The sequence below is a fragment of the Magnolia sinica genome, chromosome 18 (assembly GCF_029962835.1).
Source record: "Magnolia sinica isolate HGM2019 chromosome 18, MsV1, whole genome shotgun sequence".
NCBI lineage: Eukaryota > Viridiplantae > Streptophyta > Magnoliopsida > Magnoliales > Magnoliaceae > Magnolia > Magnolia sinica.
This window is the reverse complement of record NC_080590.1, coordinates 35,951,081-35,969,554: the sequence shown is the minus strand read 5'-3', so window position 1 is coordinate 35,969,554 and position 18,474 is coordinate 35,951,081. Positions and strand designations below refer to the sequence as shown.

The window sequence follows — 18,474 nt, the reverse complement described above, 5'->3', positions numbered from 1 at the left end:
CAATAACTTCAAATATCTTACACGCAGTATTCAAAATATTTTTTTGAACAATAATCCAGACCATCCAAGTCGCTGATCTACTTCTGGATGGAAGATATTCACTTCTTTTAGCTTTGGTAGGCCCCACCTTGAGTTCTCCCTGTTGAGAGGGCACACACTAACTGACTCAACTGTGGAGCTGAATACACACCACCATTTGATTTTGCCCTGCCAACCATTCATTTGATAGCAACATTATGATTTTGAAGAATTTGGACATCTCTTGGGTTGAACTTGATTTTCCTGACTCCCTAGGGGAGAATATATTACTGAGGAATATTTCCTGCCCTCGGAATTTGAACTCAAGATCATCCGCTCTAATACAATGTCAAACCACTACTTTCAAAGCTTTAGCCCTTAGAGGATGGCATATCAATGCATACAAAGGGACTTAATTAACAAAACCCTTATATGATCCGTTGGCAATGTTTCGCATAATTAAAATCATACGCATAGATGCACCTAAGTACCACATGCAAAGAAGATGAGTCACCACCATTTTCAAAATGGTGGCCGTCAACAATGGTGGGAGGCTTAACCCTACTGTCCATCGTTAACAATATTAGGATAATAGAATTTTAATAAAATTACATAGGGAGAAATCTGATGTTAATACATTTTAATCATAGTTTAGAAACACAAAAGCTCAACTAGCCAGACTCGAAACCTAGCTAGTTGAGTTGAGTTGACTCAAAGCACTACAAGTTTCTCAAAAACTCGTACAAAATTTTCTGATTTATTTTAGTATTTATTAAACATTTACTAGTATAAATAATATATAACTAATATTGAGAAGTGCCAAGTGCTTTGAATCTTGTCATTTTTTCCTAGTGTTATTGAGTTTTGCTAAGTTTTTTTTTTTTTTAGATGAGTCTCGATTTTCTTGAGTTTTAATCGAGTCATAACCCGTTCGTTTTTGCTAGAGTCTTGGTGAAATCTAGTCGAGTCGAGTTGACTCGGGCAAGTCAAGTAGGTTTTTTTTTTCCCCTTGAGTGTTGATGATCAAATCTAGTTGATTCAACTTGACTTGGGCAAGTCAAGTCTTTCCATCAGGTCTAGCAGCATGGACCCGTTTTTAGGATCTGTCCATTTGGATCCTGACCCAGCATCTGATTGCAAATTAGGTCACCATGACTAACTTGGGTTCAAGTCGAGTTAGATGGGTAAATCATCTCTGGTTTGAATCAAGGGGTGACTCGCAGGCCAACCTGCACCAGTGCTGACCAAGCCCGAGTTGACTCAGACGAGTCCACGGTTCACGCCTTGAAGGGTTACAGCACTAGTCAATGGCTTCTTTACTAACACATGGTGCACATTCAAAGCAATTACAGCCAGTTTCCTGGTGAAGGGGCTATCATTTATATCAATGGACTATTTCATTCCAAGGTTACCTAAATGATACGTCGCTTTGATAGGTTGTACGGGATAGGGACAAGGTATGCTATTTTCTCTAAGAGTCCGGATCCTCTGTTTCCAGGAGGCAGAGACCCACTGCCTCCCGCAACCTCATTGGTCCATCTCACCACGCCTGCCACGTAGGAGTAGCGAATCCTTTTCCGTTTCCTATTAAAAATAATAATAATAATAATAAAAGAAGAAAATCTCTCTACCATCTTCCCTAACGGCAACGGCACCACAAACAGAACTTTCCATTTCCATTTCTGGAGATTTTTCAGAGATTTCTTCTCCCATCGATTCTAATTTCAAATTCTTTCCTTTTACAGATGGATTTCATCAAAGCTCTCGCCGGAAGAAATGATGGGTTTTTTCTTTTGACGATGGGAGGCCCCTCTTTTCCCAATCTCTCACAATCCCTCTCGCCCATTTTCCACGGGGCAGCCGATAGCCGATTTCTGCTATTTCGTCTATTCATCCATCGAAGATCCACCCCACCTCATAGGTATTTTAATTTTTTTATATAATTTTTTATAGATTATTTATTTTATATATTTTATCCTCCATTCAAAATCCTTTTCTTTTCAAGGCTATAGACATTGAAGTATTAATTGTCTACATCTAAATTTCTTGATCAATATCAATAGTAGTAGCTGTAAATGACTGATGTATACTTTCGTGAAAACCCAAATGCTGTAGTTAAACCCAAATCTATACTTTTGTTTTTTATTATGGGTGTTTGACTGTAATTTTCCTTTAAAAAAAGAACCAAAAATCCACGGTTGTACAGATGATCCTGACCCTATCATGGATAGAGCATGACAAAAAATTATAGTGAATAGATGATCCCATAAATCTGATCTGGGGCTATCAAATGTACGGTTGTATAGAGAAGAAAATATCAACCATTCAAAATTCAACGGGCAAAATCACATCATTAAGATCTAATCGGTTCCAATTACTACTGCCTCGTGTAGATGGGTTTTGAATAAGATCAGGTTGACCACTTCCAACCTCGTGTTTAAACTCCTGAGTCTCTACCATCGAAGCAAGGATAATTACCTTGATGAGAACAACCTATTCACATTATTTCATTTATAATAATATGAATTATCTCTCATCCATGGTCTAAACATACATTAACCATGTTCCAGTAGATGTGTGAGTTGGATTCCATAAACATACAACCCAACTATCTCTGAAAATTGGCATTACTCTACTCATTAGATGGTCCAAACTCTGTGAAATCGACGAAGGTTTCTAATAATAAAAAAAAAACTTAAATTCCCCTATACAAAATGTGCTTGATCATATATGCATGTGGCTCACCATTATGTATAATCACAATGGTTATAGCAATGCATAAGGAATTAAACCTTTTTTTTATTTTACACACGCACACACACCCCTACACAGTCATGCCATAGTGGGCTTTCACCACCTATGGATACTCGAACCCTTGACCGGGTGTTGAAACTCTCGAGAGTCTACCACCAGCGCAAGAGCAAGGATTAAACCTAGTATGCAATGGACAATACATGTTTATGGTCAAGCACAATGCCAAATCCCCATGTAATAAACATCCCTAACTACATATCTCCCTCAGCTAAAAGTACAAATCTAGAAGTTCTTAGGCGGAGCCTATGGATTTTGAATTCTTCCAGCGGGCCTATTCAAAAATTTGATTTTGCCTAGCTTAAACCTAGCCCATTGATATCCCTATGAGTAACAAACTTGTATGGTTATGTATCTATTTAGAAATTGGAAAATATTTTAGATCTTGAATTAAATCAAAGAGAAACATTAATACTTTATATGAGTGATATAAAAGTAATTGACATTAAACTGAGTTATGAGTCCTTGATGGACAAATATTTACGATTGTTTGATTATATGAATATGGGGACATTAATCAGCCTGTTAGGAATTAAAAATAATAATAATTTACTTTGATTGGTGGGCCCATTTATTCACATGTCATGTGTTCTCTTATGAAGACATGACTATTTGCTAATGTGGGTTGAGACCCACCCGGCCCATTGGGTGCATGCTACCAGTGTGTTTGGACTAAGCCTTAAAAACGATGTTGACTCAAAAACTCAAAAATCAAGTGGGCTAAGGAAAACCAAAATTGTTGGAAACTTTGTGTCGGCGACCATACCACAGTTTATGGGACGAGGATTTCATGCCTTTAACTAGAAGTTACTTAGGTAGGTAGGTGGGGCCAACTAGGAAGTTTACAAAAAAATTTATAATCCTTCCATTTTTTTAAAGCTCATTTTAGGACACTAGACAGAAGAAAAAAGAAGAAATGAGGGGCATCCAAAACTTAAGTTGGCCAAACCAAAACTTAAGTGGGCCAAACCAGAGAATACAGTGGGGATTGAACGATCACCGTTGATTGAATGACTACTGTTGAACCTTATATTAGATCTTTTTTTTAAAAAAAATAAGCAATGAAATCTGACCAAAATAATGCACCTTTGTAATTTTTTACATTGGATATACGTAGCTAGATATTAATCCTACTCAAAGTTATGTTGATGTTCCAGATTACTTAGGGCAACTGGTTGGTGATGCAGTTTATGTAGGAATTTAACTAACTTCTTAATTGATTTTGATCTTCGAACACAGAAGCACCATAGGATATGACCCCAATAATTCCATCTGCCTAAATATTAGCATTGGCGGTAATTTTCCAATAAGATCTAAATTCTTAGCTTTAGCTACAAGATATTGACATTTCCACCACTGTTAGTTTTGATGTTATTTTGCTACTATACAATAATTTGCAGTTAGAACTAAAAATTAATTTGCCATGTGTATGCATAAATTGATTAAATTATTGTTGTAAAGTGGGTCATTTATTTTCAAACACTATTTTTACCTTTCAGGTCAATGGAAAGTACAAATTTCTTCAAATCATGCACACCACGTGAGGTGGAGGACACGTCTCAATCACAACCTCATATAGACATTGAATTAGAAAATGATATAAATGAATTAAGAAGCTCTAATGTATATACGGGTGATTCAGGCATAGATGAAAATGCATCTAATTTGAAAATTGGTAAGGAATTTGAAACAGAGAAAGATGCATACAAGTTTTACAATAGTTATGGATGGAAAGTCAGTTTTAGTGTTCGGATTGATACTAGAACTATAGACCGTAAGACGAGAGTAGTGAAAATGAGAAAATTCGTCTGCTCTAGAGAAGATAAATGACCATCTGATAAACGTATGTAAATGTGAAGCAACACCGCGATGAAACAAGAATAGGTTGTAAGGCATACATGACAATTAGGTTAGGAGTTAACGGTAAATATCAAATTACCAATTTTAATAGTGATCATAATCATATACTTGCATCTCCATAAGAATCACATTTACTAAGATCACAACGAAAACTTTCTGTAGCTCAAGTAATGGTAGCTGATTACTGCGACAGATCTAGTATAAAGCCAAAAACAACATTTGATTTAATTAGCAGACAAGCTGGTGGTCGACAATATGTTGGACATAATATGATAGATTTCAAGAATTACTTACGGACGAAAATGATGAATGCAATGAAACAATTCGATGCTGAGGGTCTACTGCAATTTTTCAAAACAAAGAAAGTTGAAGATCCAAAGTTCTTTTACTCTATTCAAATTGATTCTGAAGATCGTATTACCAATATTTTTTTGGGCAGATGGAATAATGATTTTAGATTACGATCGTTTTAGAGATGTGATTTGTTTTGACACGATATATAAAACAAATGAGTATGGACGACCATTTGCACCATTTCTTGGTGTTAATCATCATAGACAAACAATTTTTTTTGGGGCTGCACTTTTATATGATGAAACCATTGATTCTTCAGATGATTGTTTAAAAAATTTTGTGACGCAATGTCTGAAAAAATGCCTCAAACCATTCTCACAGATCAGGATAAGGCGATATCTAAAAGTGCCCTGGTTTGTCAATTACAGTGAGTGTTGAGTCAGTCAGACTGCAAAGCCTCATAGGAAGATCAATTCAAGCGTCTGCCTTAATCGGGATATGTGCAAGCTCGCCTCAGGTAAATCTAAGCCTCACATCTCATGTCCCAAAACACCAAGTATATAAACCCTTAAAACAAACTAAAACATCATAGGGTTTTAAAGTTGAGAAAACTTTTTTCAAAATAAAAAAATTCTCTAAGTTTTCTTTATTTGTCGATTTTATCGATACACTGTTTGATAAAATCGACATGTGTTGTCGATGTCCTCGATGCTTAAACAATATCATCGAAATGAGGACAAAATATATCCACTAACCACATACTCATCTGGACTGATTTATCGATGTATCGATATACCTATCGATATCATCGATATTTGAATCTCGAGTCCATCGAAGGTGACTCGATAATATCGACAGACAGATCTCCGGTGCCCCTGTTTTTACTTAATAAAATCACGTGTGCATCGATATATCGAAGTCGTTCTTGATACCATCGAAGTTCAAATCTTGATGATATCGGAAGACTCTCGATGTTATCGGTCATGGGCGCCTAAGCTCTCCAGCAATTATTTCAGGATTGTTTATTTGTGATCGAGGGGTACTCGATAGAATCGATATTCAAATATCGATGATATCGGTACGGTTTCGATGGCATTGAACAGGGACAGAAACTGTCCAGCAAGCTTAAACGAAAATCCTTTGGATTTATCGATGCATTGACACTCTATCGATATCATCGACATTCAAATTCTGATGATCTCGAAGGTCCCTCGATCATTCTTGTAAACCTGAAATATTTCATAGCAAGTCTCTCTCATTTTCAGGTGTTGAGGAATCGATCCTAATATCGATAATATCGGAGTTCGAAATCTAATGACATCGACGCTTGTATTGATTCCCTCAACCAGCTGACAAAAGGTTTCAAAAGCGTATGACATTTGACTTTGGTTCATCGAGCAGCCAGTCGATGCTATCGAGAGTATACGTTCGATGATATTGACCCTGCTCGATAATATCGAACTCTGTCACAAATGTGACCGTTTTATATCCGTTGGAACCTTTTGCCTATATAAAGAGAGCTTATCTATTATTGCTGGTAGAGAAAGAAGAGAGTGTTTTTGAGTGTTTTACCTTAGACCGTATACCCAAAGCCCTTTCTCTCAGGGAAGTTCATCCTCCAATCCACCCTCATCATTGACATTCAATAGAGTGGATTGGGGAATGAACTTTCGCACTTAAGGATCCTCCAACTACTACCTTAATGGCAAATCATTAAGCTGGGATGCCTTGAATGCATAACTGGAATCACTCTATCTTCCGTATAGGCAAACATTTTATAGAGTAGGATTCTATCTTAACCTTGACCTAACCTGAAGCCTCATATTGGTACATCATTTGTATTGCGGATCAAGGAAGTCAAAGATTCTTCATCAACAAAGAGGAGATCTTTGTCAATGCGCTAAATGGGACTCATCCACTTATCTGTAAGTAACTAGAGTCTAGAGGACCCTTTGATCATTCCTCTGTAGGATTGGGTCTAAGGCGTTTTTCACCCTTGCAAGCCCTCGTAGGAGGCTTCCGGCGGGAGTGTACGTAGTGGGTGCATTGTGTGGACACTTGCTCTGTGGAGAGCATAAACATCCGGTTAAAGGTGAACCTATCTAAAAACCTTAGTTTAGAGGTGAACCGTGTGAAACCTCAGTTAGGGTCTTATGGAAGATCCTTGGCTTAGTGTGCCTAAAAGTGGGTGCGTCGTGTTGACCCTTGCTCGTGAGAGCATAAACAGTCAGCCTCAGTGTAGGTTGCAAAGGTTGAAGGTGAACCTGATTTAAAACCTTAGGTTTGAGGTGAACCGTTGTGAAACCTCCTTAATGAAATCCGGGACACTCAAGGGTTGAGTGCAGTTACTGGGAGTGGAATAGACAAGTAATCGAACCACTATAAAAATGACTGTGTTTGAGATTACTATTCTTTTGTTTGTGTGATTTGTTTTAATATTTTCATATTTGAATATCTGATATCACACCTCACACACATACACAGTCATATCCATCATAAACTAGTTTGCGTATTGTTCACTTATTAAATAGTTTGTGATTGGATCCTTTACCAGGCTTGGAAGCTAGTGGAGTTACTTTTGAAGTAATCTTAATATGAGCTTGTTGTTAGGATTAGTGCAATAGGATTTTAAATAAACCATAGAAACTTTAAAAGTCCTATTCACCCCCCCCCCCCAAGGACATATTGACATATTCCTACTTCAACTAAAGTGGTCTTTACTGCAATTTCAATTGGTATCAGAGTGGGTCTCTCTTTAAGGGCTTCACTGCCTAGAGAGTGATCTTGACTGAAGTTACGAATATGACCAAAGGAGAGGGCTCATCGGTCATTAGGCCTCCAGTATTTGATGGATCAAATTATGCATACTGGAAGAGGATGCACTATTTTATGAGATCTTTGGATCATGATGTTTGAGATATAGTTGAAAGTGGATATGTGCCACCATCTGAACAAATTGTACTTGACAGTGGCACAACCATCACAAAACCCAAACCCAAAGAGAAGTGGATGACGTTCGATAAAGAAAAACAAACTGCTGAAGCTAAAGCTATGAATGTCATCTACTGTGTCGTTTCCCAGGATATATTCAATCAAATAAGTATGTGTGGGACATCCAAAGAACCATGGGATCTATTGGAAACAACCCATGAAGGCACAAGTACTGTGAAGAGATCTAAACTTCAACTCCTGACTTCACAGTTTGAAAGTCTCAAAATGGAAGAGCATGAGACCTTTATGGAGTTTTTCACAAAGTTTAATATCATTTGTAACTTCATGGGTGGATTGGGAGAAAAGGTTCTGGTGCCTAAAATCTGTAGGAAAATATTGAGAACACTGCCGGAACGATTTAATCCCAAAGTAACAACTATTGAAGAGTGTAGGAATATTGATGAAATAAAGGTAGAAGAAATGGTAGGTTCCCTACAAACTTTTGAACTACAATTCAAATAAATCCAAAAATCCAAAAATACTATCCTAAAAACTTCAAAGAAAACAACAAATGAGGATAGTGGAAGTGAAAAAGAAGATGAAGATGAGGAAGTGGCTCTGCTGGCACAAAGATTCAGGAAATTCTTTTAGAAGAATCATGGCCGTCTATCTAGAGGAAAGCGGGTAGACAACAAACCTTTTATAGGAAAATCTGGTAAAAAGACCAAAGAACCACAATGGTATGCCTGTTAGAAGTATGGACATCTGTCTACCGAATGCCCAAACAGAAAAACTAAGGGCAAAGCAATGGCTGCCACATGAGATATTACAGAAGAGTCAAACTCAGAATCTAGTGACTCAGAGAGCGATGGAGACCAAAAATCCTTGAAAATTCTTATGGTCTCCACTACTCCAATTATCCCCATTGAATCTGAGAACGAGATAGAAGAGCAAGCCACTGAATCATCTCCATCAGATTATGAGGAAACTGAAAAGGAAGAACAAAATAAGCTACAAGATGCCTACAATCAACTTTATATCCATGGCATCAAAGTGGTTAAAAGACTTAGAATTTCTGAGGACAAAAAGGAATTGCTATAAAAAGATTTGGATAAAACTCTAGAAATTAATACACATCTAATAAATGATTTACAACAATATCACTCAGATAATGATAGACTTGAAAGAATTAAATCTTTCCTTAAATCCGAGTCCGAAAAACTAAACAAATAGATTGAGCAATTAAAAGACAAAATATGCTCCTTCAAAATGAAAATCAGACACTCCTGTTTAATCTAGGAGAGTCCAGAAAAATTGACAAACTAAACCGTAAGTTTTCCCAGAGTGGTGAGAAGCTAGAAAAACTTTTAGGTATGGAAAAATCTGGAAATAATAAAAATGGCTTAGGGTATGAGAAAGTTAGAGCAAAAACTGGGTATGGAACACAAATACTTGAAAAATCTGATGCCTCCATTAGCAACACAGAAACTAATCAAGTAGTTGAATCAAATAAGAAAACTAAATATGTTATAAGTAAGAATCCTGTCACAAAGTGGGTTATTAAAGAAAACAAAATTTTTCTTGCCACTCACTCAAATCACTTAACAGGCAATAACACTAAGTGGTAGTTAGACAGTGGTTGCTCAAGACATGTCCCAGGAGACAAGTCCCTTCTTTCAAACTATAAGAATCTTTAAAATGGGATAGTCACCTACGGAGATGGAACCACTGCTAAAGTAATTAGACAAGGAATCATAAAAGGGATTAATTTGCTCAAAAATGAGAATGTTTTCTGCATAAAAGATTTGACACATAATCTCCTAAGCATATCTCAAATTTGTGATAATGGGCATGTGGTCAAATTCAATAAACAAGAATGTGAAATCCTAAACCAATCAGGAAATTCTATAATGAAGGGTCATCGCACAAATAACCACTGCTACATTTTCGGAGGTAAAGAAAGGACTGATGCCTAAAAGTACCGAGCATAGAAAAACAAGTCCAAATCATGCATCTAGATCTGGATATTTACTGAAATGATGCAATTTTTGTTGAGCTCTAAATGATATATCTGAGGTTCCCCACCTCAATCTTTTGTATATAAACATTCAAATGTTTATAATTTTGATATGAGCATTGAATGTACAAAATTTTGCTGTGTATACTGTTGATACATAGATATACTTATAGTATGCATGGAAGATTATCTAAATGTTGAAAACTGAAAACATTCACTTTTAAGACACCCGTTGATAATTCGAGTAAACAGATCGATTGCATCGACCTACAATCAATGTCATTGACAATCGCTCGAGAAGCTGAATCGTTGGGACGGTTGAACTTCCTTCTGATCTTCATTGAAAATATCAATAAGGAACCCCGATGTCATCAACATGATGATCGATGATATCGACGGTTACTGGAAAATTAAAGACAAAAGAACGGAAAAAGAGACTCACTACTTGATCTTGGAATAGGATCATAATTCTCAGAACAGGCTTCCCTTCAAACAAAAATGTCTAAAATTTTGGTTCTTCCACAACAACCCTCAATGAAGAGAAAGAAAGGAAAGAATAAAGCAACTGGCTCATCTCCACTTTTCAACTTGAACCTTGTGGCGAAAAGGTCAGTTCAGAGGAAGAGCATTACACCTTTTGGAATCATCAACCTCTTAGAATTTTGGTGGAGGATTTTAGCATAATCTGGTGCATCAGTTTTTGAGTCTAATATACAATGTTGAAATTAATCCTCCAAATGTTTTAGTAGCTGTCACAAATCAGACCAAGCACATCACTCCTAGACTGATAAGCCGATTGATTGGGGTATAGATCACTAGAATACCTGTATCAGAATGAAATATGAATGGTCTTGGTGTATGGGGTGAAGTTACTTGAGCACTGTGTGATGGTGCTGCTATACCGAGAAATGCAAAGAATATCCTTCATGTTAAATATCTCAATCCTGCATACAAAATTCTTCACAGCATTTTCAGTACAATTGTCTATCCCTGTGAAGTCTCTGGCAACAAGCTTTCTCCATACATGCTAAATGTCTTGTATGATGTTCATCTCGGTATTCACATCTGCCTTCCCACTCTTATTTTACAACAATTAATTCGGGTGTCCTCAGATGAATCCATTACTGTACTTCCATTCCCATATCTTATATCCAAGCTATCTCGACAATTTGGGTTGTCTCCTACTAATAATCTCCTACACCCATGTGCCTGGTTTAATCATGAAGACATCTGCAATATCATTACCAAAGTGCCTCATAAGGGAAAAATCGATTCAAGCTTAGACAAAGGTTATCCTGTGTATAGCCCTGTCTCTGTTGAGAACATTCAGGCTATTCCCAAATAAGATACTATCCAAGATCTACTTGAGAGACAATCCTACATCATGAAGCGGCTAGATGACTGTGAAGCCTGTCTATTGGAGATCAAAACCATGCTGGTAACTCAGCAACATGCTACTCAACAAATTCTCGATGCCTTACCAGCACAGTAAAGGTTTTTGATTGTCTAACTTATAACCAATGCATCACACACCTGGAGTCTCCCTAAAATGTGAAGGGCATAAAATGTCTTTTTGAATGCTCTTCGCTCATATATATGTGTGTTATGCATTACTAATCCACCAAGTGTGAATAGTTTTTGTTGATATCCTCGAAGTAAAGAATATACTTCGGTGTTGGGGGCCCGTGAAGTTTACTGCTGTCTGGGGCAGTATATCTATATGCTTTTAGATATTTATGTTTTTAGCTGGTTTGGATATGGCTGAATATAATTCTAGTTTTACTGCCATGACTATGAGTTTAGATCCCCTGGTTCATCTAGGCTATGACATGGAATGCAAGTGATTTTAATGATTATTCTATCTGCGTCTATCACTGCTCTATGTGATCTGCTATGCATATATAATTACTACAGATGATGTCCGATTAATCAACTGTTTGACCATTATACATCTATCTGATATATGCATATTCCATGAATATTGGTTCTCCCACATGTCTTTAAACTTCAGTCAATATCAACTGCTACACCTTTACCAATGACTGACAAAAAGGGGGAGAACAGTTAAACGCCCCGAACGGGAAATTGTATATCTACTTGAATGGTATTGCAGGTGTTAGGGGGAGCAACTACACCACGATAGGGGGAGTTTGTAGTGGGTTATGTACATTGTTTCACTAGAAATTGTAAAATTGTGTAAAATGCATGTACACACAATTTAGGATGTAGGTGTCTAGATATTGTTTTAGGGTGTTTTGGTATTTTGTCATGTAATTGACAAAGGGGGAGATTGAAAGTGCCCTGGTTTGTCAATTAGCATGAGTGTTGAGTCCGTCAGACTGCAGAGCCTAATAGGAAGATTAATTCAAGCGTCTGCCTCAACCGGGATGTGTGCAAGCTCGCCTCAGGTAAATCTAAGCCTCATATCCCATGTCCCAAAACACCAGGTATATAAACCCTTAAAACAAACTAGAACATCATAGGGTTTTAAAGTTGAGAAAACTTTTTTCAAAATCAGAAAATTCTCTAAGTTTTCTTGCTTTGTCGATTTTATCGATACACTGTTCGATAGAATCGACCTGTGCTGTCGATGTCCTCGATGCTTAAACAATATCATCGAAATAAGGACAAAATATGTCCAGCAACCACATACTCATCTGGACTGATTTATCGATGTATCGATATACCTATCGATATCATCGATATTTGAATCTCGAGTCCATCGAAGGTGACTCGATAATATCGACAGACAGATCTCCGGTGCCCCTGTTTTTACTTAATAAAATCACGTGTGCATCGATATATCGAAGTCGTTCTTAATACCATCGAAGTTCAAATCTTGATGATATCGGAAGACTCTCGATGTTATCGGTCATGGGCGCCTAAGTTCGCCAGCAATTATTTCAGGATTATTTATTTGCGATCGAGGGGAACTCGATAGAATCGATATTCAAATATCGATGATATCGCTACAATTTCGATGGCATCGAATAGGGACAAAAACTGTCCAACAAGCTTAAACGAAAATTCTTTGGATTTATCGATGCATCGACACTCTATTGATATCATCGACATTCAAATTACGATGATCTCGAAGGTCCCTCAATCATTCTTGTAAACATGAAATATTTCATAGCAAGTCTCTCTCATTTTCATGTGTCGAGGAATCGATCCTAGTATCGAAAATATCGAAGTTCGATATTCGATGACATCGACGCTTATATTGATTCCCTCGACTAGCTGGCAAAAGGTTTCAAAAGGGTATGACATTTGAGTTTGGTTCATCGAGCGGCCAGTCGATGCTATCGAAAGTATACACTCGATGATATCAATCCTACTCGATGATATCAAACTCTGCCATAAATATGACCATTTTATATTCGTTGGAACCTTTTGCCTACATAAAGAGAGCTTGTCTATTGTTGCTGGTAGAGAAAGAAGAGAGTACTTTTGAGTGTTTTACCTTAGATCATATACCCAAAGCCCTTTCTCTCAGGCAAGTTCATCTTCTAATCCACCCTCATCATTGACATTCAATAGAGTGGATTGGGGAATGAGCTTCCGCATTCAAGGATCCTCCAGTTACTACCTTAATGGTAAATCATTAAGCTGAGATGCCTTAATGCATAACCAGAATCAGTCTATCTTCCGTATAGGAAAATATTTTATAGAGTACGATTCCGTCTTAACCTTGACCCAATCCGAAGCCTCATATTGGTACATCATTTGTGTTGTGGATCAAGGAAGTCGAAGATTCTTCATCAACAAAGAGGAGATTTTCGTTAATGCGCTGAATGAGACTCATCCACTTATCTGTAAGTAACTAGAGTACAAAGGACCCCTTGATCATTCCTTTGTAAGATTGGGTCTAAGGTGTTTCTCACCCTTGCAGGCCCTCGTAAGAGGCCTTCGGTGGGAGTGTACGTAGTGGGTGCATTGTGTGGACCCTTTCTCTGTGGAGAGCATAAACATATGGTTGAAGGTGAACCTGTCTAAAACCTTAGGTTAGAGGTGAACTGTGTGAAACCTCAGTTAGGGTCTTATGGAAGATCCTTGGCTAGTGTGCCTAAAAGCGGGTGCGTCGTGTTGACCTTTGCTCGTGAGAGCATAAACAGTCAGCTTTAGTGTAGATTGTAAAGGTTGAAGGTGAACCTGATTTAAAACCTTAGGTTTGAGGTGAACCACTGTGAAACCTCCTTAGTGAAATCCGGTACACTCAAGGGTTGAGTGCGGTTACCGGGAGTGGAATAGACAAATAGTCGAACCACTATAACAATGACTGTGTTTGATATTGCTATTCTTTTGTTTGTGTGATTTGCTTTAGTATTTTCATATCTAAATATCTGAGATCACACTTCACACACATACACAGTCATATCCATCATAAACTAGTTTGCGTATTGTTCACTTATTAAATGGTTTGTGATTGGATCCTCTACCGAGCTTGGAAGCTAGTAGAGTTACTTTTGAAGTAATCCTAATATGAGCTTGTTGTTAGGATTAGTGCAATAGGATTTTAAATAAACCATAAAAACTTTAAAAGTCCTATTAACCCCCCCCCCCCCCCCCCCCCCCAAGGACATATTGACATATTCCTACTTCAACTAACGCGATCTTTACCGCAATGTCAATGTCAAGTGTGATTAAAACGGAATTAACAAGAACAGTTCACTGTATTTGTGTTTGACATATGTTTCAAAATGCTTGCAAATACCTAAGTCATTTATTTAACGTTTCCGAATCTTTTGGTAATGATTTTAGTAGATGTGTCTATGATTTTGATGATGATGGTGAATTCCACCATGCATGGGAAACAATGATTCAGAAATATGATCTTACAAATAATACATGGTTGCAACAATTATTCAATGAAAGAGAAAAGTGGGCATTAGTGTATGGTAAAAAAATTATTTTGTGCTGATATGAAAAGCACACAACATTACGAAAGTTTGAACAAGGAGTTAAAGAGATACTTACATCCAGGGCAAAATATTCTCAGATTTTTTGAACACTTCGAATGATTGGTAGATGATAGAAGGAACGCCAAATTAGAAGCAAATTTCAAAATGACTCAAAGTTCACCAACTGTGTTGTTTCCTATTAATATCATGGAGCATGCAGCTAGTGTCTACACGACAACCATTTTTAAATTATTCTAGTCTAAGTATACCAACAGTCTTGGTCAAACTGTTGAAAAATTAGAAGAGTCTGGGATGGTGATTAAATACCAAGTACGTGAAAGTAAAAAACATAGACTCCACATCGTTACCGTGAACTCAATGGATGAGTTTTTTGAATGCATTTGCAGAAAGTTTGAATTTATAGGTATTTTATGTTCCCATATATTAAAAGCAACAAATCATACCCTCATAAGACTGCCACTGAAATACATCTTAAAGAGGTGGACCATAGAAGCTGCTTCATATTCCTTTCCTTCGGTCATTAGAGGATGTGGCTTGGATGGAGACTCTAAGAAACTACGTTCCCATCGTTATAATAGCTTAATTTCCAACTTTGTTAAGTTGTCATCAATGGGTTGTGAAAGTTAAGAGTCATTTCAATGTGCTACTAAATATTTTGAGTTGATGCATCAAGAATTGCAAAAAATATTTAAAGAAAAAGAAAAATTAAAAGGAATATAATCCACTGAAGATTGTTGCAATAATAACGAGAGTTATAGACAGGATGATTGTGTAATTTTAAATGTTGACAATGCACAGTTGAAAGACAAAATTGTTGAAATAGAAAAAGAAGCTCATGAAACAAGAATGGGGAATCTTAATGACTTTAATAAAGAAGATCGTGGAATTAAAAGAAAAGGAGCTGAAATTGATGAAGGTAAAGAAGAAGCTTATAAAATCAAGAGAAAAGAGCAATGTCGTGGTAGACGTAGATTTAAGAATTGTTTGGAAAAGGAAAAAACAAAGAAATGCCAAAAGAAAGTGCAGAAAAGTGAACCAATGCTATACCCTACTAATGAAGATCTCAGAGATGCGTCAAATCCAATCCAGCATCGTACATGTCTCATAAAGGTACGTTGTAACTATCTTGATTTAATATGTAGAAATTTAAATATTTTAAAATCAATGAAAAAAATTAAATGATAAATTTATATTTATTTGTGAACTTGATTTTCATGTTGTTACTTGTATCAAAGATACAACGGTGTTTGTTTGGATCCTGTGACTACGTACTTTCAATCAGGGTTATCTCATTCCGTCATTCAACCACATCAATCCGTGCAGGACCATCTCCAACCCTCGATTCACTTTCCTAGTAATTTAAGTTTCACTCAATTACTTAAGGTAAGGAATTGCATTTATGAAAATTTTAAATAATATATATTAATTCTCTTATATTTTTATGATACTAATTTGGATTCATGGAATGATTAATATGCAGAATACTACAAATTACGTAGCATTCCAACATCTTGTGGCAGGTTGTAGTAGTAGTTCAATAATTGGAAAAGAAGGACAACAACCCTCGTGACTTATGAATGTTCTAAGACAAATTTATTATCTAAATGTCATTGATTTTCTACTCCTACTATCACAAATGTTTGCTTGTACAGACAGTAGATTACAAATTTTGGGCACATTTGTTCTTCTCGTTATTTGTTTTAGGTTGCTGTTACTTTTTCCTTAAATTTGTAGTTTTTGTGGATGGTATGTATTTTTTCCAAAAATAACTAGTTCAAAAATTAGATGATTAAACTATGGGTGCTTTGCTCTTTTTGTTATTTATTGTAAACTAATTCATGAAATTTGTGCTTAGAATGGAAGTACATGGTGGAATATCAGAATATTCTGGTATTTTTATTCTTCATTGGTTAATTCATCTAAGTGAATTGTAGCTAGGAAAACAATAATCTTGCTTCAGGAATGAGCGATTGAATATTATTTGTTTTGTTGTTATTATTATTATTATTATTATTATTATTATTATTTGTTAAATTTGAGATGGGTTGATTCCCACCTTTGAAACATCTTTTGTGCGTATCTGGGAAAGGGCCTTATATGGGATTTCTTGGTGAAGCAAGATTCATGAACCTGATCCCAAAAATCTGGGACAAGGCTAGATTTAGACTATTGTTCATTAATCTACCATTTCCTGAGCCATACATCAGGAACATTCTAGTATATATCAGATATGAAAATGTGTGGAGAGAATGGTTGGTGAAACAGGATTTACAAATTTGACTGCAAATAAATGGACAACTCTCTGATGCTGATGAAGTTATAGACTTATCTTTAGGCCTTAGTTGGTGAATTTAGCATGTCATGATCCATCAATCAAACACATGCTAAGTTATCAGATACTGGAATGTGTGGAAAGACAATCACCAACTGCATTCTTTAAGAGGTGAACCAAAACAATCCATTAAAAATCTCATAGATGATGTGGTAATCTCATAGATGAGCACGATTGCTTGATTGGAAGAATTTATGTTTCATGGAACTGTGTTTCCTCACTTTATCTTTCAGCAAATCCAGAGGTTGAAGAAGCTAGAATGCTTTTTTTTTTCATGTGGTGATCGGGGTCTTTAATCTTGAAAATCTACTTGTAGATGGGCTGTGTGGCAAGAATCTCACTGATCAGAGATCCTCAACACCCATTGCACAGATTTCAACATCTAGATGGAAGAGTACTGACAGCCGCTTGTGGATTTTGTAGGTACATTCACTTAAAGCATTTTGATACGACAATTTGATAAGTTTTTGCATTTTGCTGATTAAAGACTTTTAGGGCGTGTTTGGATGTACTATTGATTTGAATTGCAGCATCTAATATAATAAAGTGAAAATAACCAACTTGTAATATGCTTTCCTGTGCATTCACATTGATGGAGTGTGCAGGCTGAGTGGCTGCTACCTCTAAGGATGCCCCACCACAGATCTAATGTGAAATGGCAATGAATGAACAGGTGATCTACAGATTCCTCCTCCCTCAAGCACAGGAGACGCATTGGGAAGGATCATCCCTCTTTTCTTCAAGTTATCAATAGTTAGGATTCGATTCTGACCAACTATTACTATTCGCAATTATTATATTAGAGCTGCCGCGGCTTGTCTGTGCATTCAAGTGAAGGGGGCCATTCCAAGCATGCCTGACAAGAAAGCAGTTTTGAAGAGAAATTGTACATGGGTTTTCTTCATTTCTTTTTCTTTTGTTGTGTTGTTACAGGTTAGATGTTGTTGGTCACATTGTAGTCTGGATTTTCAAAATGATCAAATAATCTCTACCATATCTACCATCTATGTATGATGCATGCTTTACAGTTCATGTGCAATATTCACTTACAATGGGATTGTGAGTGTGTGAAATATGTATAGAAATTGGATCTCCTTAAACTCAAATTCAATCTCAAATTTACCACATGATGACATTGGAAAGCGAACCAAAATCACATGTATTGCCACAACAAGGACTAATCAGCTACGGATCTAATCTGTAGCCAATGATATATTACTATGGCTTTCATTCGTAGCCTTATATCCTCTTTCGGGTAGTGTTTATTTTTAATTTCTTCACATTTACTA

General features: G+C 36.6%; 1 protein-coding gene and 1 long non-coding RNA gene across 2 annotated transcripts; both read left to right on the top strand.

Annotated features, from left to right (window-relative positions):
- Window positions 1-1,642: 1,642 nt before the first annotated feature.
- LOC131233797 (uncharacterized) lies at window positions 1,643-5,243 on the top strand. Its single transcript, XM_058230594.1, has 2 exons — window positions 1,643-1,939; window positions 4,329-5,243. Exons 1-2 carry the CDS (start codon window positions 1,764-1,766, stop codon window positions 4,657-4,659), a joined length of 507 nt encoding a protein of 168 aa, XP_058086577.1. The 5' UTR covers window positions 1,643-1,763; the 3' UTR covers window positions 4,660-5,243.
- A 9,446-nt stretch (window positions 5,244-14,689) lies between these two features.
- Window positions 14,690-16,646, top strand: LOC131233778 (uncharacterized). The gene is made up of 2 exons (XR_009165348.1): window positions 14,690-16,236; window positions 16,334-16,646. It is a non-coding gene; the product is annotated as an uncharacterized LOC131233778 (long non-coding RNA).
- Window positions 16,647-18,474: the final 1,828 nt, after the last annotated feature.